Source organism: Monodelphis domestica, chromosome 4, assembly GCF_027887165.1.
Source record: "Monodelphis domestica isolate mMonDom1 chromosome 4, mMonDom1.pri, whole genome shotgun sequence".
Taxonomy (NCBI): Eukaryota; Metazoa; Chordata; class Mammalia; order Didelphimorphia; family Didelphidae; genus Monodelphis; species Monodelphis domestica.
In genome coordinates this window covers 84,623,185-84,645,839 of record NC_077230.1, presented here as the reverse complement: position 1 = coordinate 84,645,839, position 22,655 = coordinate 84,623,185, and the positions used below count along the sequence as shown (strand labels likewise).

Sequence of the window (22,655 nt, the reverse complement as noted above, 5' to 3'; positions counted from 1 at the left end):
TCCACTTTACCCTATTGTTGCAGAATATTAGGGTAGTTTTCCTTGATAATTTCTTGATAATGTCTAAACTCTTTTTAAAAAATCATAGCTCTCAGGTAGTTCAATAATAATAATGATGATTTCTCCTGGATTTATTTTCCACATAAGTTGTTTTTCCAATTAGATATTTCAAATTTTCTTCTATTTTTTCATTCTTTTTTGACTTTGATTGTTTCTTGATGTCTCATGGAGTCATTAACTTCCATTTGCCCAATTCAAATTTTTAAGACATGATTTTCCCAAGTGAGCTTTTACACCTCCTTTTCTATTTGGCCAATTTTAGTTTGTAAATAGTTCTTTTTTCTCAGTGACTTGGTGTACCTCTTTTTCCATTTTGTCAATTCTACCTTTTAAGAAGGACTTCTCTTCAGTGCATTTTTTGTGTATCTTTTTCCATTTGGCCAATTCTGCTTTGTCTAATTGAGGAAGGTCACATAACCCCAACCTGCACTATCCTTCCTGAAAATCTCTCTCCTTGGAGGAAATGCCTTCACTGACAGAGGATCATAAAGTATCATTTGGGAAGTAGTCCCAATTAAGAGTATATTTACTTCCTCACAAGCTATTCCCTTTTTTCCCCTTAAAATCTTTTTTTTCCCTTGCCTGAGAGCTGCCCTCTTAGAAATAAGGCTATAATACTATAAGCTAGAAGTCCTCACCTATATATCTGTTGTATTTATTCACCTTCCCTAGGTAGCTAGGTGGTGCAGTGAATTGAGTTCTGGGCCAGGAGTCAGGAAAACTCATCTTCCTGGATTCAAATCTGGTCTCAGATACTTATTAGCTGTGTGACCCTGGGCAAGTCACTTAACCTTATATGCCTCAGTTTCCTTAGCTATAAAATGGGATGGAGAAGGAAATGGCAAAACAATCTACCAGGGAAAGAACTAGTAGTAGGGGAAGATAGGAAAGGCTTCCTTCAGAAGGTGAGATTTGAGCTGTCATCATTTCCTTTGATTTAAAAAAGAAAACCCTTTACCAAAATCTTATTCCCAAGCCTTATCATGGAGTGCAGATTGTCAAAGGCTGTGGCAAAAGAGAGTGAATTATGACAGATCCCTTCAAAGGGAAAGTCTTCAGATCTGAACCCATGGAAAGCCTTCATGCCTGGCAATTAAGGCTCATCCTAGCTAACTGAAGAGACTCATCACTTCTCCTGGTTGGTCACTGGGTGATGATTTTTTTTTATAGTCCTATAACTCACAAACTTTCTCCTGAGGTGTGGAATAGGGAGAGAGGAAGGAGAGAGAAGGCTAGTTCCTATCTGTGTGGGGCAGAATATCTACACCAATGAAATTATGGATCCTTGAAATACATTTAAAAATATGTGTTAGGTATATGTCGTTCCCAAGCAAGCTATCAACACATATGTATTAATTGTATGATATAAACCATACAAAGTGAGAAGTACTAGAAACATGGAGATAAAAAACATTAGCTCATACCCTCAAGAAGTTTATGTTCTTTCAAATCATGTAAACATATGTATGTATTAAAAATAAAAAGCATAGTTTTGGGTAGGACAGGCACTAGAAGCCAGGAGTAGAGGGGATGAGGAATTCAACAGCTGTATAATTTAAATTCCCCAGTTGAATATTTCCCAATTATGATAACCTTCTTTCTGTTTGTAAAAATCAGGACTACCACATGACTGTGGGTAGGTGGTAGAATAATTGCCAACCATATTCTCTCCACCTTTTTGACTCACTTTATGTAGCACGCAGTGACGGGGTATGAGCACCACCCGCTGTTCAGGACTAATGGAGACACTCTGAGCAGGGATTCTGGTTGCCAGGCCAATCTGAACTGTTGTGCAAGGGGAGCTGAGGCACAAGGGTCACTCTAGAAGCAGATGGGCCCAGAGACCTTGGTGTTTATCGATCTCTGACAGCTATCACCTTGCTCTGTTAAACCAAATGCGGAGCTGATTAATAAATCATGAAGCTCTGGGCTGCTGGGCTGGCTGGCCCATCTGGCAGGGCCTCTAGCCTGCTGACATCTTCTGATTCTTTCGATTGTCTAATTAATAAGTTAAATATTGCCTAATTAACAAATCAAATATTGTCATGACTCAAATGAAACTGCCAGGTAGCCTAAGGGACAAATCCTAAGCTTGGAGAAGGAACAGAACGACAGGTTCTATAACTGATAAAACCTCCTATCAATTTGCAGAATCACAAGGATGTCAGAACTGGAAAGGCCCTTAGAGATCTCTTAGTCCAACCTCTTCATTTTACAAATATGACTGAGCCTCAGAGAGGGCCACTGGCTTGCCCCTAGTCACCCAGACTTAATGCTTTTTTCACTCCTTTGAAGTCATAATTCAGGACTACGAGGGCTGAAAGCAAAAGCAGCCCCAGGCAGCCTCTGCAGTGTTGGGAGCCCACACAGAGCAGTTAGTGTGCCAGGAAGGGGAGCTGATTATAAATAGCATAAAAAATAGAATCAGTTGAAACTCTCTGATCTGCCTGAGCAGAATGTCAAAAAGGAAAGCCAGCATCTGAAGGGGAAAGCAAGGGAATCAAGGGCCACATTCTGCCACTTGGAGGAACGGAAGCCACTAGCTACCACACAAGTCATTCGAAAAACGAGTGGCTTCTTTTCCTTTTTTTTTTCTGAATCATGTTAGTGCCTCTGAAATAAAGTGGCTAATAACGATCAATTTCAAAATAACTGAATCACCAGCAGTCAGGGTTCCATGCTTCATCTTCCTTGGTGTAGACACCATTTATTAAAAACATTTAACTCACCTTAGTGAAATAATTATCTTGTCTATGCTTTTTTCTTTTTTTTACAGCTTAGGTGGAAGCCATTTGAGATTCCAAAAGCATCCCAGAAAAAAATGGATTTTGTGAGCGTAAGTCCCTATTCCTGCCCTCCTCTGCTCTGTGCTCTATTCATTCATATATCCATTCATCCAACAAGTATTTATTAAGTATCTACCATATTCCAAGGGGTAGGAGATGGAGGCTGAAAATGTAAAGACAAAAAAAAAATAATAAATAGTCTGTACTTTTACGAAACTTTCATTCTGGTGGGGAAGATTCCTTCAGTAAATGATAATCCAACAATTGGCAGGTTGGGTACCAAGTAAGGTCAGCCTGACATGAAGGCAGTCACATTTTTGGTGGAGTAGAGAATCATCAAAAGCCTCTCTCTGACCCAAATATGGCCCTCACATGCCTGCCGCTGTGTTATGTATTCTCCTTTAGCTGATAGTAGCTGTTAAAATATACATCCTTTTTGAAAGAAAGTCACACATTCATCCTTTGCTTGCCACTAACACTTATTATCAATTCATGTTTATATTATTTATATTATTCCATTTTCCTTATGACAAGTGAGGGCATTGAACTAGATCATCCCAAGGTCCCTTTTAGCTCTAAAACTTGTGATCTCATGATCCTCCACAGAGATTAGGGAATCATCTAATTCATACTCTCCTTATGGAAAAGAGGAAAAGGAAGCCTGGAGACCTGAAATGACCTACCTAAGATCACATGGAGAAAGTCATAGAACATTGGAGTTGGACTGATCATTACAACAATGAGAACTTACATTTGTATGGTGCTTTAAGGTTTAGGGAAGGTTTTCCATGAATTGATTATTTCAGGGAAATTTAAGGGTCATCAAATTCAACATTCACCAAGTTCTGTAATTCCTTCTACAGCACTCCATTCTATAGCAGAATATTCAATCTCTGCTTCAGTACTTGCAGGGATGGGGAGTTTTCTATGTCAGTCCATCCCTCTTTCAGTTTCCCAGGGCTTCCCACTGTAGAGTCTTGCTACAGGAATCAACTCTCTGTGCTGCTTTCCTTGGCAGTGGTATAGAGACATCATACATAAGAGCCCTGTCTCAGGATTTAACTTATAAACAGGACCCTGACAATGGAGTAAAATGAAGTTTGAGCAATATCACAAGGTCCCAACTGCTGGGAATATCTCAGTCCTCAGATTATGTGTCACTATTCCTAGTCATCTTTTTTTTTTTTTAATCTGTTTTAGTAACAACTCTAACACAGAGGGCAAATGAGGTTGAGTGACTTGTTCAGGGTCACTAGCTAGGAAGTATCTGAGGCCAGATTTGAACTGAGCTCCGTCCAACTCCAGGCCTGACACTCTACCTGTTGTACCACCTAGCTGCCTATATTTTCTAAAAAAAATATGACATAATAGTGTGTGGTCAGTCATTTTGCTGTTGTGTCCTGCCCTTCATGATCTCTTTAGGATTTTCTTGGTGAATATTATGGAATGGTTTGCCATTTCCTTCTCTAGCTCATTTTAGAGATGAAGAAACTGGGGCATAAACTTGCCCGAGGTAACACTAGGAAGTATCTCAGGATAGTTTGGAACTTAGAAAGATGAGTCTTCCTGACTCCAGGCTGGGTGCTCTATCCACTACACCACCCAGCTACCTATTACATAATAGCTAGAGGTTAAAGAAGGAGTATGGACATAAGACATCTTGGGTTCTTCAGTCAGCTTTTGAGTCTTTGCCTATCTCAAAGTTGAAACTAGTTGCTCAATCCCTAATGCAAATGACTTGACATTTTCCACAAGCCCTGAATTTTAACCCTTCTTTTCTGGTGGGGGTGACCTTTGTTCCCTAGGGACTTCATACCTTGTGTGGAGCTGGAGATATTAAGTCCAATAATGGGATTGCCATTCACATTTTCATCTGTAATACTTCTATGGTTAACAGGTAAGCAACTAGCTCCCTGTTGAATACCAGAGGATGTTCTTATACTAAGATTTCCAATTAGGACAGATCATATAGTGGGTTATATGACTGACTGGAGCAAAAAGGGTTAAGTGACTTGCCTAGGGGTCACACAGCTAGTAAGTGACAGGCCAAATTTGAATGCAAGCCTTCCTTAGGCCAGGCTCAGCACTCTTATCCACTGTGCCAACCAGCTGCCCCTGGAAGGGACCTTAGAGATTATCTAGAGCAAATTATGCTTTTTACAAATGAAGAAACTGAGTCATGCTTGTCCTTGAGGATGACCAATTAAATAATTAAATTTGTCAACAGTTACAAATCCCCCTAGGTAATAATAGTTCATTCTTATATACTGTTTTAAACTTTAAAGTATCTTCCTCCAAAAAAAAAACCCTCAAGGCAAGAAGTGCATATGAGTTTATTGTCTCTGTTCTACAAATGAGTCAATTGGGCTTCAGATAAGTAACTTTCCCATTTTTGTGTATAGTCAGAATCTGGGCATGAATACAGGTGTATTGATTTTATCCATCCCATATTTCCCTACATAATCCTTATACTTCTCATTCTATAAGGTAGGTAATCAGCAATCATTGTAAATCCTCTTCCCTAAAATAAGTCTATGATATTAACTTATTAAAAGTGATTCTCAATAAGAGGAAGGAAGGAAGGAAGGAAGGAAGGAAGGAAGGAAGGAAGGAAGGAAGGAAGGAAGGAAGGAAGGAAGGAAGGAAGGAAGGAAGGAAGGAAGGAAGGAAGGAAGGAAGGAAGGAGGGATGTAAGAGGGAATTTTTGAAGCAACCCTACTTTATTCTCCTTCAGGCTTTAACAAATAAGCATTCTGGAAATAAAAATGATTTACTTTGAGGATATAGCTACACTGCTAGCAGTATGCTTATATGTAGGCAAAGAATTGGCAAATGTTCTTAGGTAATCCTATAGATTTATTCCCTCCCTCATTATTAGTGCCTCAAAAAATCCCCTGGCTCTTCTTCTTTTCTACTTGTTTTATCAGAAGGTATGGTCCTCTCCTTTTAAGTTACCCCACAGCCTTTCCTAGAGGAAAGACCAGATCTGTGATTTCATAAGGTAGGAAACTCTCATTTAAGAACTCCTCCTACTAATGTAGATCTGTCTCCAACCACTTTAAGAGTCTTGGAGGGGACAGCTGGGTTGCTCAGTGGATTGAGAGTCAGACCTAGAGGTCCTAGGTTCAAATGTGGCCTAACACACTTCCTAGCTGTGTGACCTTGGGCAAGTCACTTAACCATCATTGCCTAGCCCTTACCACTCTTCTGCCTTGGAACCAATGTGCAGGGTTGATTCTAAGGTGGAAGGTAAGGATTTAAAAAAAAAAGAGTACTGGAGTTGTCTGATGGCATGAAGAGAGTAAGTGATTTATCCAGGGTCATAAAACCAGTCTGTGTCAGAGACCGGCATTGAATCCAGTTCTTCTTGACAATGAGGCCATCTCTTTATTTAATATGTCATGTTTGATACATTTAGGGTCATATAGCTATTTTAGAACTAGAAGGGGTTTTATAAGTCATCTAGTAAACTCCCACCCCCATTTTATAGATAAGTCAATTGAGACCCAGAAAGAGTCTTGTTGAAGATCTCATGGGTGCAACAAGGTGGCAGAACCAGGACTAGAACCTAAAATCTCTGACTCCAAATCTCTTTTGGTTTCAGGAACACCATATTGCCCCTTACTGTGCTTTTATGTGTATGATATTGAACTTCTCAAAAACTGTTTTCTACCTTCTTTCCAGATGCTTTTACAATTCAGATGGTGATTTCTTGATTGGTGAGTTATGGAGAGGTCTTTTCCTGGTTCTTTAGTGGTCTCTAGCCACAAATTATTGTTTCTGTTTCCTAGTAATTCATAAATAACTCATTTCCTGCATTCTTGAATTTTTCAATTCTTTAATCTTATAGTCAACTGATGCCTGAAGTCCATTAATGGTCCAGAAACAATGGTTGATGTTCCTCAACAAATCCATCTTATATTTCCTTTTGATGTATATGTCTTCCCTACTGGGCTCTGCTATTCTTTCACAAGAGACCTAGCTCAGGAGATCAGTGCAATGTATGGATGAAAAAAAAGTCATGATGAAAAAGATCAAGATATGATAAACTAGTACAAGAGTACAATTTAACTTGACCACTACCCAGGAAAAGATGGGACAATAAGGGGTGGACAATCTGCATATTATATGCATATATATATGCATGTGTATTTATACAAACAAATATATACATGATTTGTATACACACCAACATGTATATACAATCACCCGAATGATTACATCCATCTGAATTTGACCTTTAGACAATCTAAAACAAACCTTTTTTTCTTAGTTGATAGAATCTCTAAGGTTTCCTTCCTTCCTTCCTTCCTTCCTTCCTTCCTTCCTTCCTTCCTTCCTTCCTTCCTTCCTTCCTTCCTTCCTTCCTTCCTTCCTTCCTTCCTTCCTTCCTTCCTTCCTTCCTTCCTTTTTTCTTTTCTTCCTTCCTTCTTTCCTTTCTTCCTTCTTTCCTTCCCTCTTTCCTTCCTTTCTTCCTTCCCTCCTTCTTTTCTTTCCTTTCTTCCTTTCTTCCTTTCTTCCTTCCTTTTTTTAAACCTTTGCCTTCTGCCCTTTTAACCACTCTAAGGCAGAATGGCAAGGGTTAGACAATGGGATACAGTGACTTAACCTGAGTCACTTAGCTAGGAAGTGACTGAGGCCAAATTTGAACCCAGGTCCCCCCCAACTACAGGCCTGGAACTCTATCCATTGTGTGAGCTAGCTGCCACCTCTAAGGTTTTCTTTCAACAACTAGGCATTAGAACAGAAAGGGGCCTTAGGGAATTATAAATGGGAAAATCAAGGCCCAAAGAGCTTAACTGACTACCAAGGTCACATAGAACTAGGATCAGAATTTGAGCCCATAATCCTTTGACTTACAAATTCATTGCTTTTTTCCACTACACTAAGGATTTTGGTATATTTGTGAAGATGTCTCCAAGTATACTCCCTATTTTCCCTACCAAAAAGTCATGACTTCTTCTTCCAGCCTGTTTTGATCAAAATGCTGTTATTAGACCTTTATTTTTAGCTACACTGGACTTGATAGACACTATGAACATGAACTTTCCCATGTAAAAAGGTTAAAAAAAGAGGGCTGCTAATCTCCACTATACCCAGCTTGTTCCCTCTTTTTTATAGTATGCTATGAATTTACCACAATAGTAGATTCATCTATTTCAAAAGTTCCTTATCTTGCCATCTATGGGTGGAGGAGTCAAGGTAAACAAGGATAGACCTGATTTATGAGCAACTTGTCTGCCGACCAACAGACTTAAAGAATTCCAAGCCTTATTTTATTCATATATCATAAATGAAGCCTTCTGGTGGAATTCTCTTTGATCCCATGGTAGTACTGGAGTACTTTCTGGTTTTCTTTTTTTAAACCCTTACTCTCTGTCTTAATAATAATTCCTAGACAGAAAGGAAGCAAGTCTAGGAAAACAGAGCTAAGTGACTTGCCCAGGATCACACAACTAGGAAGTATTTGAGACCAAATTTGAGCCCAAGTTCCTCCAACTTCAGGCCTGGCACTCAATCCACTGTGCTACCTGGTTTCTCCTTGGTTTTCTTTCAGTGAGTAGAATTCACCATCCTCTTCCCTCCAGATTTGAACTGAGGGTTGTTCTTCATGAATGGTCTAGATCAGTTATGGTAAATCTTTTAGAGACCAAGTACCCAAACCTCAACCCTCACACTACATGTGAGCTCCCACCCCATCTCCCCCGACCCCCATCTTACTATAGACAGGAGAGGGAGGACATGCTCCCATTGGGCTGCTGAGTAGAGGGACAGGTGATGAGAGAAATGTCCTCAGGCGTATGTGGAGAGGGGGAAGGGAACAGCCCCCTTTGGCACCCTCTAACATGTGTTCCATAGGTTCACCAACATGGGTCTAAATTTTCTGATTGTAAAAATAACTCCAATCAACAGATATTTATTATGTACCTGTTTTTTGGCAAGGGCTGGAAATATAAAGAAAGAAAAAACAGTCTCTGTCCACAAAGAGCTTAGATTCTAGTGTTGGGGGGAGGGGTAGCAAGTAAATAATTAGGTACATACTTGTGACTCAGTTGTTTCAGTCATATCAGACTCTTCATGATCCTATTTGAGTTGTTCTTGGCAAAGACATTGAAGTGGTTTGCCATTTCCTTTTTCAGCTCATTTTACAGATAAGGAACCTGAGGCAAACAGGTTTAAGTGACTTGGCTAGGGATACACAGCTAGTACATATCCAAGGCTAGATTTGAACTCATAAAGATGAGTAGACCTAGTGTTCTATCTACTGCACCAACTTGCTGCCTTTAAGTACATACCAGATACATACAAAGTCAGTGGAAGTCACCTTTGAGAGGAAGGATATATAGCATCTTTGGAGATAGGGAAAAGCTTCCTCCAAAGGTGGTATGAACTAAATCTAAGCCAGAGTTCCTAAGGTGAGAAGACAGAACATATTAGGCTTGGGGAATAATTAACACCAAGCCTTAAAGATGGAGTGTTGTCAGTGAGAAACAGTAAGTAAGCCATTGTTACTGGATCATAGAGTATGTAGAAATGTATATAAGGAGCCTGGAAAGGTAGCCAAGGGCCAGCTTGTGAAGGACCTTAAATGACAAACAGAAGAATTTGATCCTGGAGGAATAGGGAGGAGTTTACTGAGTAAACTGATGACATGGCCAGATTTTCACATTAGGTAAAAATCATCTTGGCAGCTCTGTGGAGAATGGAGTAGAATATTGAGAGACTTCGAGAAGGGACACTGATTAGAAGGCTTTTGAAACAGTCCAGATGAGGGGTGATGAAGACTTAAACTAGAGTGATGACTGTGTGAGTAGGCAGAATAGAACTTAGACCAGAGATGTAGAGAAGGTAGAAATGACAAGATTTGGAAGCCAACTGCATAAATGGGATGAGAGAGGAGTCTAGGATGACACCAAGATTTCAAACCTAGATATATGACTTTCTCCAGGAAAGCTACCCTCTGCCAATCAGATTAGCCTTGGAAGCAATCCCAGGAGAATTGTGAGCCAAGTCATTGCCATAACGTTTGATATAGCTGACCTCTTTAGATTTGGACCCAAGCCATTCTGAATTAGAGCACTCCTGTGTCAGGCACTCCAGAGTCTGAATTATACTGGTGGATTCTCTGCTGGTTCAAAGAGTCCTTCTAATGCCCAGCATTGAAGGGAGAACAGATCAGAGATGGACTTGGGGCAGGTGAGGAGTGGGTAAAGAACAATGCCAGACCAAACCTCTGCCCTTGTTGTTTGTGGCAAATCAAATTCCTAGGGAACTTTTTAGACTTCCCCTGAATTTATAGGTTCAGACATAATCTAAGGCTAAGATAGCCTCTCCAGGACTATCTCAAATGGGAATTGTCTCCACTTCACTGGATAAAGTGATGGATATGAAGTCAGGAAGACCTGAGTTCAAATCCTGCCTCAGATTTACTACCCATTTGACAATAAACCATGCAAGTCATTTAGCTTCTATGAGCCTCATCCCCCCCCCATCTTCAAAACAGATATAATAATAAAACTTATTTCCTAGGGTTACTGTAGGGAACAAATAAATGCCAGATTTATCCTTCACTCTCCTTCTTTCCTCACCTTTCCACTGCCAATAACTAAACTTCAAGATAAACTGTACCCAAGAATTTCCAAGAATGTGCTTAGTATTGCTGGAAGGCTGTTCAGTTCATTTCTTTGATTGGGTGTCAGCCTGCAGGGCTCTGAATCTAACACCTTTTATCAACAAGAGGTTCACCCTTAAGCCTAGCTATGTTTTCTGTATTTGCAGAGATGGAAGGATCTCTTGCTTCTTGGAATCCTGAATGTGTCTTTCTCTTTAGTTCCACAGCTAGGGAAGCTTCTCATTTACACTGAGTTTGGGAAGATGCTGGTGGAGCCCAATGAGATCTGTGTCATTCAGGTAAAGAAAATATCCATCCTTTCCAGCCCAACCCATCCCCCCCTCCATCTGGTTTAGGTTAAATTTAGCAAAAGCAAGAAGGCATTTGGATAAATCAACTAATTAATAAAAAAAAATCATAAAGTACCAACTATTGGGGCAGCTGTGTAGCTCAGTGGATTGAGAGCCAGGCCTAGAGACAAGAGGTCCTAGGTTCAAATCTGGTCTCAGACACTTCCTAGCTGTATGACCCTGGGCAAGTCACTTAACCATCATTGCTTAGCTACTCACTCTACTGCCTTGGAAATACAGTATTGATTCTAAGAAAGAAAGAAAGAAAGAAAGAAAGAAAGAAAGAAAGAAAGAAAGAAAGAAAGAAAGAAAGAAAGAAAGAAAGAGAGAGAGAGAGAGAGAGAGAGAGAGAGAGAGAGAGAAAGAAAGAAAGAAAGAAAGAAAGAAAGAAAGAAAGAAAGAAAGAAAGAAAGAAAGAAAGAAAGAAAGAAAGAAAGAAGAAGAAAGAAGAAAGAAAGAAAGAAAGAAGAAAGAAAGAAAGAAAGAAAGAAAGAAAGAAAGAAAGAAAGAAAAGAAAGAAAGAAAGAAAGAAAGAAAGGAAGGAAGGAAGGAAGGAAGGAAGGGAGAAAGAGAGAAAGAGAGAAAGAGAGAAAGGAAGGAAGGAAGGAAGGAAGGAAGGAAGGAAGGAAGGAAGGAAGGAAGGAAGGAAGGAAGGAAGGAAGGAAGGAAGGAAGGAAGGAAGGAAGGAAGGAAGGAAGAGAGGAAAGAAAGAAAGGAAGAAAGAGAGAAAGAAAGAAAGAGAGAAAGAAAGAAAGGAAGAAAGAGAGAAAGGAAAGAAAGAAGAGAGAAAGAAAGAGAGAAAGAAAGAGAGAAAGAAAGAAAGAAAGAAAGAAAGAAAGAAAGAAAGAAAGAAAGAAAGAAAGAAAGAAAGAAAGAAAGAAAGAAAGAAAGAAAGAAAGAAAGAAAGAAAGAAAGAAAGAAAGAAAGAAAGAAAGAAAGAAAGAAAGGAAGAAAGAAAGAAGAAAGAAAGAAAGAAAGAAAGGAAGAAAGAAAGGAAGAAAGGAAGGAAGGAAGGAAGGAAGGAAGGAAGGAAGGAAGGAAGGAAGGAAGGAAGGAAGAGAGAAAGAGTGGGAAGGAGGAAGGAAGGAAGGAAGAAAGAAAGAATATAAGGGAGAAAAGAAGGAAGGAAGGAAGGAAGGAAGGAAGGAAGGAAGGAAGGAAGGAAGGAAGGAAGGAAGGAAGGAAGGAAGGAAGGAAGAACTATGTGCCAGACACTGTGGATGTAAAAAGAGACAAAAGACAGTCCCTGCCTTCAAAGAGTTTATAATCTACTAGGGGAGAGAACATGCAAACACATATTTACAGAGCAAGCTACATGTAGGATAAATGGGAAATAATTACCAGATGGAAGGCCCGGAAATTAAGAGGAAGGTGGAAATCAGAAAGGTAACAGAGGACCAGGTTAGGAAGGACTTTGAATGCCAAACAGAGCATTTTGTATTTGCTCCTAGAGATTTAGAAGTCACTGGAAGTCTGTTGAGTAGAGATGTGGCGTCACTTCCATGGATGAATGGAGGACGGATTGGAGTGAGGAGAGACTTGAAAGTGGCAGAACAACCAGCGGGCTATTACTATAGTCTACTCATGAGTTGATGAGGGCTCCTAACCATTTACTGGGATTTTTTAAAGCCCTTACATTCTGTCTTAGAATTGATACTTAGTATATGAAATATAATAGTTAGCGGTAGTCTCTCAGTGATCGAGAATGACATTGTCTTTGTGCATTATCATCTACGGTGTACCCTCATGTGGCTTTGGAGTCCAAAGGCTGAGGCACACAGTTTGTGGCACATGGGGCCTGGGACGCCCGTTGTTATGGGAGGTGCGGCTGTGGCCTGGTGTCGGCGTTCATGTGCAGCAGCAAGACGTCAACGTCGCTCATCTTCAAAGGTGGTGGCGGCATATAATATAATATAATAAATATACATGTGTCTAAATATGAGATATACATATTTCTCTCCGTGGATATAGATATATACATCTATGTAAATAGTCTACATCTCATATACATATTCATATATACTTAGTATAGTGTACTAGACTTCATATACTAAGTATCAACCTCTCTATAATGCATGTGTGTGTGTGTGTGTGTGTGTGTGTGAGTCCTGGAGTTCTATCCACTGTGCTACCTAGTTGCTCTCCATTTACTGTTTCAAAGATTCGACACCAACTCTGGGAGCTGGAGCGAGGGGCTAAGAGATGCCAAAAAGTCTATGGGCAAGCAGGGTCCACTCTTTCCAGCCTCCAGCTTGATTTATTATTGTTATAAGTCTGGCATTCTAAAATTGTTTTCTCTACATTCTGCTCCTGTCTCTCCAATCTTTTCCACTTCTCCCTAACAGTTTTTCAGGTTCCTTTTATATTTTGTCTTCCCTGACTCCATCTACCTTAGACCATAAGCTCCTTGAGGGCTTATTTGTGTTTATATTCATAACTGCTACTTAGAAAACACTTAATAAATATTTATTTTTAATTTTTCCTGTAATCCTTACCTTCCATCTTAGAATCAATACCAAAGTTTGGGTTCCAAGTCATAACAATAAGTGACTCGCCCAGGGCCACATAGTTAGGAATTCTCTGAGGTCAGATCTAAACCCAGGACCTCCTATCTCTTGGTGTGAGTCTCTATCCACTGAGCAATCTTTGCTATCCCTGCTTAATAAATGCTTTTATCAATCTATCAAACAATAAACATTTACTTTCTCTCCCATCACCTCTTACCATTGCTGAGAAAGAAAAAAAAAAACTTTTTGATTCTTTTTTTTTTTAAAACCCTTACCTTCCATCTTGAAGTCAATACTGTGTGTTGGCTCCAAGGCAGAAGAGTGGTAAGGGCTAGGCAATGGGGGTTAAGTGACTTGCCCAGGGTCACACAGCTGGGAAGTGTCTGAGGCATTTGATTCTTAACACATATGCATATGCAAGCACAATTCCTACAACTTCATACCAAAATTGGATAGAGTCACAAAACAAAATTCTTCCCAATTGATGAGTAGTTATTTAAGACACTACAGGAGGGGCACTTAGGTGGCTCAGTGGACAGAGTGCCAGGCCTGGAGATGTGAGGTTCTGTGTTCCAATCTGGCCTCAGACACTTCCTAGCTGGGTGACCTTGGCAAGTCATTTAACTCTAGTTGCCTAGCCCTTACTGCTCTTTCCTAGAACCAATAACTTAGTATTGATTCTAAGACAGAATGTAAGAGATTTTTTTAAATTAAAAAATAAAGCACTACAGGGGAAAATACAGGTACAAACAAACCAAAGGAGAAAGTTATAGAGTTTACAGAAGTCTGATCAGTCCAATACAGATAATATAATTAGACTTACATAGAATTAAGCTTGTTCTGCCCTAATTGGTTGCTCTGCCTTAGCTCCTCCTTAATTCCTTTCCAACCCATTCTCCTGAAACTCCCAATCTTGATTTTGTCCAAGTTGGTTAACTTGATCAATCTAGGCAAGATTATTGGTCTAAATCTTGGTACCATAGCTTTTTCTTTCTTTTTTTTTTTAAATAAATCCTTACATTCTGTCTTAGAATTGACTCCAAGGCACAAAAGTGGTAACGGCTAGACAATTTGGGTTGAGTGACTTGCCCAGGGTCACACAGCTAGAAATTATCTAACATCATATTTGAACTCAGGACCTTTCAACTCTAGTTCTGACTTTCTATCCACTGAGTCACCTACCTACACTGATAACACTTTCAACTTGGCAAAACTGTTAAGTGTTTCAGTCCTTTTAAAGTTTATTTCCCTACCAAAGTTCTAGCTGTAAATTCACCAGAACCCCATTAGTCATCTTTTCCTCTTGTCACATTGATTATTTCTTCTGACAACTTTCAGCAGCCTTCCTTACACTAGATTATCTGGAGAATTCAGCAATTCTGACCATAAAGGCCATAGAATATAATGGCTGGAAAGAACCTTGGAGGCTTCTGGTCTAAGCCTTTCATTTTACAGATGAGAAAACTGAGATTCAGAGAGGAATGAAGTTGGATATTTTGAGTAAAACCTCATTGAATCCAGCCTGAAGAAGCTGTCTTGGCTTCACCTAGGTCTAAACAAGGCAGAGAATGGACTAGAGTTGATTCAATTAAACCAAACAAGCATTTTTTGAAAAGTTCTGCTGTGTGCCAGGCACTGTACTAGGTGCTGGGATACAAAGACAAAATGCAAAGTCTTTGCCCACAAAGACTATAGTGAGGTGGCTGGAAACAATATGTGCATAGGAAATTCAATGAAAAATATATTCCAAGTGAATGGGGGAAGCCACCGATTCACTAGGAAAGGCAAGTTGGTAACAATAGAATAGGGGTTCCAAAAGGAACCAGGGAAGGTTAGGATAGAATTGGATCAGGATACCAGGGGCTGCCATTAATGGGAGGAGGCACCAGAGAATGGTAGCCTGGAACTGGAGCTTTGGCCAGGGTGGCCCTTTAAGGCTCAGAATCCCAGATATCCTTCGTAGAGCCATAGGAGAGTAGAGGGTCACCTACTTTACAGTAGCCATGGCGATGTTGTCTTGATTATCTCTCCCTGAGCAAGAAATGGAAAAGGAAGTAGGAGATGCAATGGAGGTGACACACTCTATGGCATGGCGGATGGTGAGTCTGTGGGACTCAATCAAGACAGGGCAAAGTAGAGGCCTGGGGATTGGTTGGTTATTTTTTTTAACCCTTATCTTCTGCCTTAATATGAATTCCAAGAGAGAAATGTGATAAGGGTTTGGCAGATTTGTATAGGGTCATACCACTAGGAAGTATCTGAGGGAAGATTCAAACCTAGGACCTCCTGACACCAGAGCTGGCACTATTCACTGTGCTATCTAGCTGCTCTGGATGGGCTGCTTATCAAGGGGTGAGGTATATTTGAGGTGCTTTCTCTACAATCCTCTAATCCCAAGATTGTCTGGAGATACAAGTGGGATCACAAATTCAGTTCTATTCTCTTGTTCATGATGCAGCTATTTGATAAACATGACCTTTGATTTCTGAATGTGGGGGCTGCTGGAGGTCTCCCTGTCAAAGTGGCTACGGCTTTTATAGGAGACCCTAATGTCTGCTTCCTTTTCCAGAGAGGAATGAGGTTCAGCGTGGATGTATTTGAGGAGACCAGAGGCTACATCCTAGAGGTCTATGGAGTCCACTTTGAGTTGCCTGACCTGGGACCTATTGGTAAAACCTTACTTCCTATCTCTAAATATCACTCAATGGGCTCTTAAGGATAATAGAGAAACTATATACCCTTTACCTTTCACTTTGTAATTTAAATTCCCATTTCCCTTATTCTTCGCTAGAATATAGGTTCTTTATGTTCAACTACTACATACAATGCCTGGAATGGTATTAGAGGATAAAGAAATGGGTGCTTGACATGAGAATTTATTGCTATAAGGCTTGGCATAGGACTAGAATAGTATTGATATATATATATTTACACATATATACATTTATGCATGCATACATACATAGGTATATTCTTATGTGACAGCATGACATAATAAAAAGAGAACCAACCTTGAATCCATGAAGACTCAAGTTCAAGTCTTGCCTCTGACACACATACTGGTTTTGTGACATTGAACATGTTATTTAGACTTGCAATATCCCAGGCAACTCTTCAAAGATCTAAGTCAGGGGTCCCCAAACTACAGCCTGTGGGCCACATGTGACCCCCTGAGGCCATGTATTCAGCCCCCACCACACTTCTGGAAGAGGCACCTCTTTCATTGGTGGTCAGTGAGAGGTGCACTGTATGTGGTGGCACTGCAAAGCATGGCATCACTCACATACAGTACTATTTCTGGTGACATAGTCAAAGGATTATGTGGCTGCACAATAGAAGACATCAGCATGGAGAGTGGCAATCTGGGGGAGGAGATTCCTCACTGTGTATATTGCTGCCTGGTTCGGGTTCGGGTTCGAGTTTTATAGTCCAGCCCTCCAGCGGTCTGAGGAACAGTGAACTGGCCCCCTGTGTAAAATTTTGGGGACCCCTGCTCTAAGTTATAGAAAGGTTCCAACCTGCATTGGAAGAGGGAGCTTCTTCTTATGAGCATTCCCTATAACAGTGATGGCAAAACTTTTAGAGACTGTGTGCCATGTCCCACCCACCCCCCAGACCAAGTGCCACACTCCTCTTACTCCAGAAAGAGGAGGGAGGAAGTGCTCCCATTGGGCTGCTGGACAGAAGGGCAGGTGAAGTAAGGAATGTCCTCAGGCACACATGGAGTGGGAAAAGGGAGTGGCCCAAGCACTCCACTTCCCCTCCAGCTCTGCCCCTGTGAGCTGCCCACCTTACCCCAGAGAGGGGATGGAGTAGGCATTCCCATTGGGCAGAAGAGCAGTGAGGAAGTGAGTAATATCCTCAGATATGATGGAGAGGGGGAAGGGAGCAGCTTCACTGGAGTCTCTCTGCTTTTCTAGTAAATAACTCTGGTGGGCCACAACACCCATGCCCACAGAGAAGGCTCTGTATGCCCTGTTTAGCATGTATGCCATAGGTTTGTCATCATGACCACATAGCAATGAAATCAGAGCTTCAGACCTATCTCCTATTCTGGTCTGCACCCATGATTTCACCCAAGCCTGAGGAAAAGAGCACAAGCGCCATCTGAGACCAGTTCTGTTCACTCAGGAGTCAGTTGAGGCAGAGACCTAGGCTGATGAATAGTGAATTGCCCAGTGTCAGAGAAGGGCAAGACATTTTGAGATTCATCCCCTAGGGAAACCAAAATCAGAGGGGAGGGAGTCAGGAATGAAAGATACGGAAGGGGGAAGGGAGAAAATGAAAATACCAGTGATTTCAGAAGACTTCTCAAAGACTTTTATAAATAGGTCTCTAGAGCTAGTGAATGAACTTGGGTATCTATGAATAAATATTGCAAAATGAAAAAAAATGATCCAGAACTTGGTGAGATAGAGAACCCTGTGGAATTTGAGAACAAAGAACCACAACATGCTGTTTCTGAATGGTTTAAAAGAGAAATGAGGAAAAAAATAGAAATAAGCAAATAAAAGAGAAATGAGAATTATAAGAACAGCATTTGTGTCCTGCACAGCAGAAATAATAAGCAGAATATGAAAAACTTGAGTCTGCAAAGGCAAATCTCAGCAAATAAACAGGAAAGGGAGCAATAGATAGAAATACTATTACATGTAGCAGTGAAGTAGGAAGCAATGAGAACTTTCCAGAATTTTTGAACATGGAAAATGAAATTACAATTGAAAGCATTCATAGAGCAATCCCAGAAAGGAAAAAGGCTACAAAGTCCAAGATACTTCAATGTTAAAGTTAATAATTCAGTTCAGAGAGGGCAATGAAATGGTTTAGTCGATAGAGAGCCAAGCCCAGAGATGTCCTGAGTTCAAATCTGGTCTCAGACTCTTCCTAGCTGTACGATCCTGGGTAAGTTGCTTAATACCTACCCCCCCACCCCACCCCCCCACCCCCGTTACCTAGCCCTTACTGTTCTTTTGCCTTAGAACAAATACCTAGTATTGATAAGGTAAGGGTTTTTTTTTTTAATTCAATTCAGAAACAAAAAGTTCTGCAAGCCATCAAGAGAAAAACCTTCAAATACATAGGAAAGAAAATTTGAAGGAAGGATTAAAGATTATTCTGCCCCTACTAGAAAGAGGATGAGGGAATGGACTAATATATTTTGAAGAGCTTTGGAGCAGCCTGGGATGGTCTATCTCTGAGCTTAAATGTGCAAATCTGAGCTTAACCATATAGGACAAAAGATGGGCATTCAATAATACAGAAGAATTTGAAACATTTTTAGAACTGAAGGGATCATTTGCTTATCAAAAACCCTAGGCATCAGAGTGGCAGAAAGAGTAAATAAATTCAGACAGCATCAGTGACAACAAAAAGAAAGAGATTCCTTTCTAAATGAGCACAAGGAGACAGGGATGAAGGCAGAAATCTGGAAGAGGTAATGATGAAGAGGTGAAGAGGTGGAATTTATTTAAAAAACCTGGTGACACCTTGCCTACAAGTTAATGTTTGTTTTGTGGAACTACATTGCAACATAGGAAAACATATGAAAGGAGGAGAGGAGAACAAAGGAATAGAGAAGAGTGAGTGATGCAATGGTTTCTAATCAAGGGCTAGCTGGGAGGGAAAAGTGACCTTTGTGGTCTCAGAGGAGATGGGCAAGGAAGAAAAGAGTAAAAATGAAAAATGGGGAAAGGAAAGATTTCTTATTGTGGAGGTGGGAAGAGGTTCCACTAATGAATGCTACTATGGGTGAAGAGAGATGAGGACCTTACATTGGATGAGGCTTCTGGGATTTGAAACCTAAAAAGCTACTTCTCCTAGAAGATGAGGAGGAGTTGGGAACCCTGAGAGAAAATGGCAACTGGAGGAGAGGAAGAGCACTGATGCAGGGATGAGATTTCTAGAGAAATATTGGAGAAAAAAGTCAAAAAGAGAAGGTATAGATCATTGCAGGGGCAGGGAAGGGAGTCCTAATACGAGGCAGTATACATAGTGACATCTATGAAAACTGACATTGCTCTGAGAATGAGGAATTGTGGGAAAAGGGAATCCTTAGGGTAAGCTCTACAAGGCAGTAGCAAAAAGAACCTAGAGATAGAGCTGGAATGGATACCTTGGAGGCTTTGATCATATGAAACAAATAGAAAGAGAAAGTGGACAATGAAGACAGTGAGAAAAATTCTTTTTAGAAAGGGGTACACAAAATAAAAAATTAAAAACTAAAGGATAGATCTAATTGAAGGGGAAAGAAAGAAGGATTATTTTAATAACTGAAAGGAAAAAAGGAGAAGAAATACATAACTAGATAAAAGTAGCAAAGAGGAACTAATAACCAAAAACTTGAAAGAGGGAATAAATGAGAATCGGGGATGGAGAAGGGGAAGGGAGCCAGTAGGAACAAAACCACCTTTAAAAAAATGGGACATTGTACTGTATTTATAGCAAGAGGGAAAAATTATAACAAAAAATTTTAAGAGACAGGCAGGGAAATACAAACCTATTGCTTAAAAGTATGGTTTAAATTATCTAATGAAACAAAAAAGAGGGACAGATTGCATTAGAAAACAAAATTCTATGATCTGTTACTTGTAAGAAATACATTTAAAAAATAAAGACATACAAAATGAAACAGGGAATGGGGAAAAAATTTTACTCTGCATCAAGTGAATCCATGAAAATAGGAGTTGCTATTATACAAAGCAAAAACATCTATTAAAAAATAAAAGATGAACAAGAAAACTATAATATGCTGAAAGGAACTAGAATAATAAACCAATATCCTTAATAAACATATATGCTGCAAATGCCTTAGCATCCAAATTCATAAAGGAAAGTATGATTTTCAAGAAGACATAGAAAGTAACTGAATAATAACAGGAGACTTCAATTTCCCTCTATCAGTTTTGTATAAGTCTAACAAAAAGATAAACAAAAGGGAAAATATAGAACTGAACAAATTTCTGGAGAAACTAGTTAAAAGACTTAAGGATTCTTCTAAATGGGATATCAAAAGAATATACATACAACTTTGCACCACACGGAAAGCTGTCTGACAAAAATTAAACTTAGACTAACACCTTACACCACACCCTATATCACATTCCAAATAGATACATGCCCTTAATATTTAAAATAACATAATTTTAAAATTTAGAAAAGAAAACAGATCATATCCCTCTCAAAGTAATGAATTAGAGATGTATTCTTAATGAAATAAAAGATAGAAGCAGTTACCAAAGATAAAAGAGATAACTGCAAGCTTCTTCACAGGTAACATTAATGAGTTTAGGACAAGGAGAAAAATGATTAGATGAGAAAAAAAACCCTGTATCAAATTTCTCTGATAAAAGTTTGGTATCAAAGATATTTAAACAATTAATAAAAACAACTAATAGTCATTCTCCATTAGATAAATGGTCAAAGGATATAAATAAATAGTCCTTCAAATACTGCCAACTATTCACAACTATGTGGGGAAAAAATCTCCAAATCACAAATAAGAGAAATGCAAATAAAAACAACATTGAGGTTTTATCAGACATTCTGAAAACTGAAAAAAAAATGACCAAAAATAGTAATAGTCAATGTTGAAGGGGTAGAGGGAAGATGAGCACACTAGTACATCGTTAGTCGTGTTGTGAATGGTACAATTACTTTTGAAATGTTAGGAATTTTCCATAACATGTGAGTAAAGTGTTCATATTCTTTGAACCAGAGATTCCATTCCTAAGAAAAGTAAAGTAAAAAAGAACAAAGTCTCTATATATTCCAAAATATAAATAGCAGCACCTTTTTGTGATAGCTAAGAATTGGAAACAATGTCAATGCCCATCAAAAGAGGAATGCCCAAACAAATTTTGGTGCATTAATGTAATGGAATATTGCTGTGCTCTAAGAAATGATATGTATAAGGAATACAGAAAAGCATAGGAATATCTATATGAATTGATACAGAGTGAAGTAAGCACAACCAAGAATACAATGTATGCAGTAGTTAACTACAACTCTATAAATTGAAAGAAAAACAAAACACCAAAAAAGCAAAAGTAAAGGTAACAAAATTATAAAGATCAAGAGGAATGTCAATACCCCTACCTATCCCTTGCTGGAGATGGGAGGTCCACAGGTGTTACACATTTCACATATTTTTGGACATTTTCAATATATTGATCAGTAGAACTGCCTTTTTTCTCTAAAAAATTACTAGTTGTCATAAAGGATGGCTCTTGGGTAGGAAAACGGAAAAGATTAATTGATAATATGGAAGTGTAAGTAAGAAACAGAAAATAGCAATAATTTATTTTAAATATATGAAGCAGTAAAAGCTAGACAACAGTAAATATAACAAAATATTTAAAACAAAATAATTTTTAAAGTAACCCACTCAAGGAAACATCTAGATGAAATTTAAGATGTAACTGCTATTTGTATTTTTTCATTTCAGGTGCCAATGGCCTGGCTAACCCTAGAGATTTCTTGGTGCCTGTTGCCTGGTATGAAGATCGTCAAGTGCCAAGTGGTTACACTGTGATTAATAAGTACCAGGGCAAGCTTTTTGCTGCCAAACAGGTAATGAGAAATATCTCCCCCAGAAGCAAAGTAAATTCTAGCACTCTCAATGTCTGTGAACATAGCAGGAAACATAACATATAGATGAGATGCTAAATCATATAACCAAAAAATTTTTGAATTATTCCTTTGCGAATGGAGCATTTGGCTTCTGATTCAGGCTTTGCTATCAACTCACTGTGTGGCCTTATGTAAAAACACTGTATCTCTGAGGTCTCAGTCTTGGATACGAAGGCTTTACAGTTACAGCTTCAGCTGTCTTTTGGGGGCACCACTTGTTCTGAAATGCCATTACATTAGGGTACTAAGGGTACATTTTGAGAGCCCACATATAACAATCTTTATTGTTCTGTGAATCAGAACACCTGAATACATTTGGCAAAATATTCTTACAGTCAACTAATGGCTAGTTCTACTGTTGAGAAGAACATCACATATAATACAAAGAGTTATATACTCTTAGAAGAGTTTATGTTTAAATTTGGGGTTCATAATATGCTTTTTAATAACACATTAGTCTTCTTAATTACACTTTACCAAGGCTAATGTTATCATGACATTTTCTCCTGGAGTGACAGATGGGGAAAATGACTCAAAAAAAAATGATGTGGTAGAGATAAACCAGGGACTTAAAATTAGCATCCAAGATGCTGTAAAATATAAGCTCCTTGAGGTCAGGGACTATCTTTAAAAAAAAAAAAAAACAGGCAGAAGAGCAGTAAGAGCTAGACAATGGGAGTTAAGGGACTTGCCCAGGGTCACAAAACTAGGA

General features: G+C 39.2%; 1 protein-coding gene across 1 annotated transcript in view; it reads left to right on the top strand.

Moving 5' to 3' along the window:
* Positions 1-22,655, top strand: part of HGD (homogentisate 1,2-dioxygenase) — an 86,084-nt gene that overhangs the window by 38,044 nt on the left and 25,385 nt on the right. The window contains exons 5-10 of the mRNA XM_001370868.5: positions 2,837-2,896; positions 4,652-4,743; positions 6,531-6,565; positions 10,678-10,757; positions 15,885-15,984; positions 21,759-21,883. Of these exons, the coding sequence (XP_001370905.4) occupies positions 2,837-2,896; positions 4,652-4,743; positions 6,531-6,565; positions 10,678-10,757; positions 15,885-15,984; positions 21,759-21,883 (492 nt within the window). The remainder of the gene's footprint in view (positions 1-2,836; positions 2,897-4,651; positions 4,744-6,530; positions 6,566-10,677; positions 10,758-15,884; positions 15,985-21,758; positions 21,884-22,655) is intronic.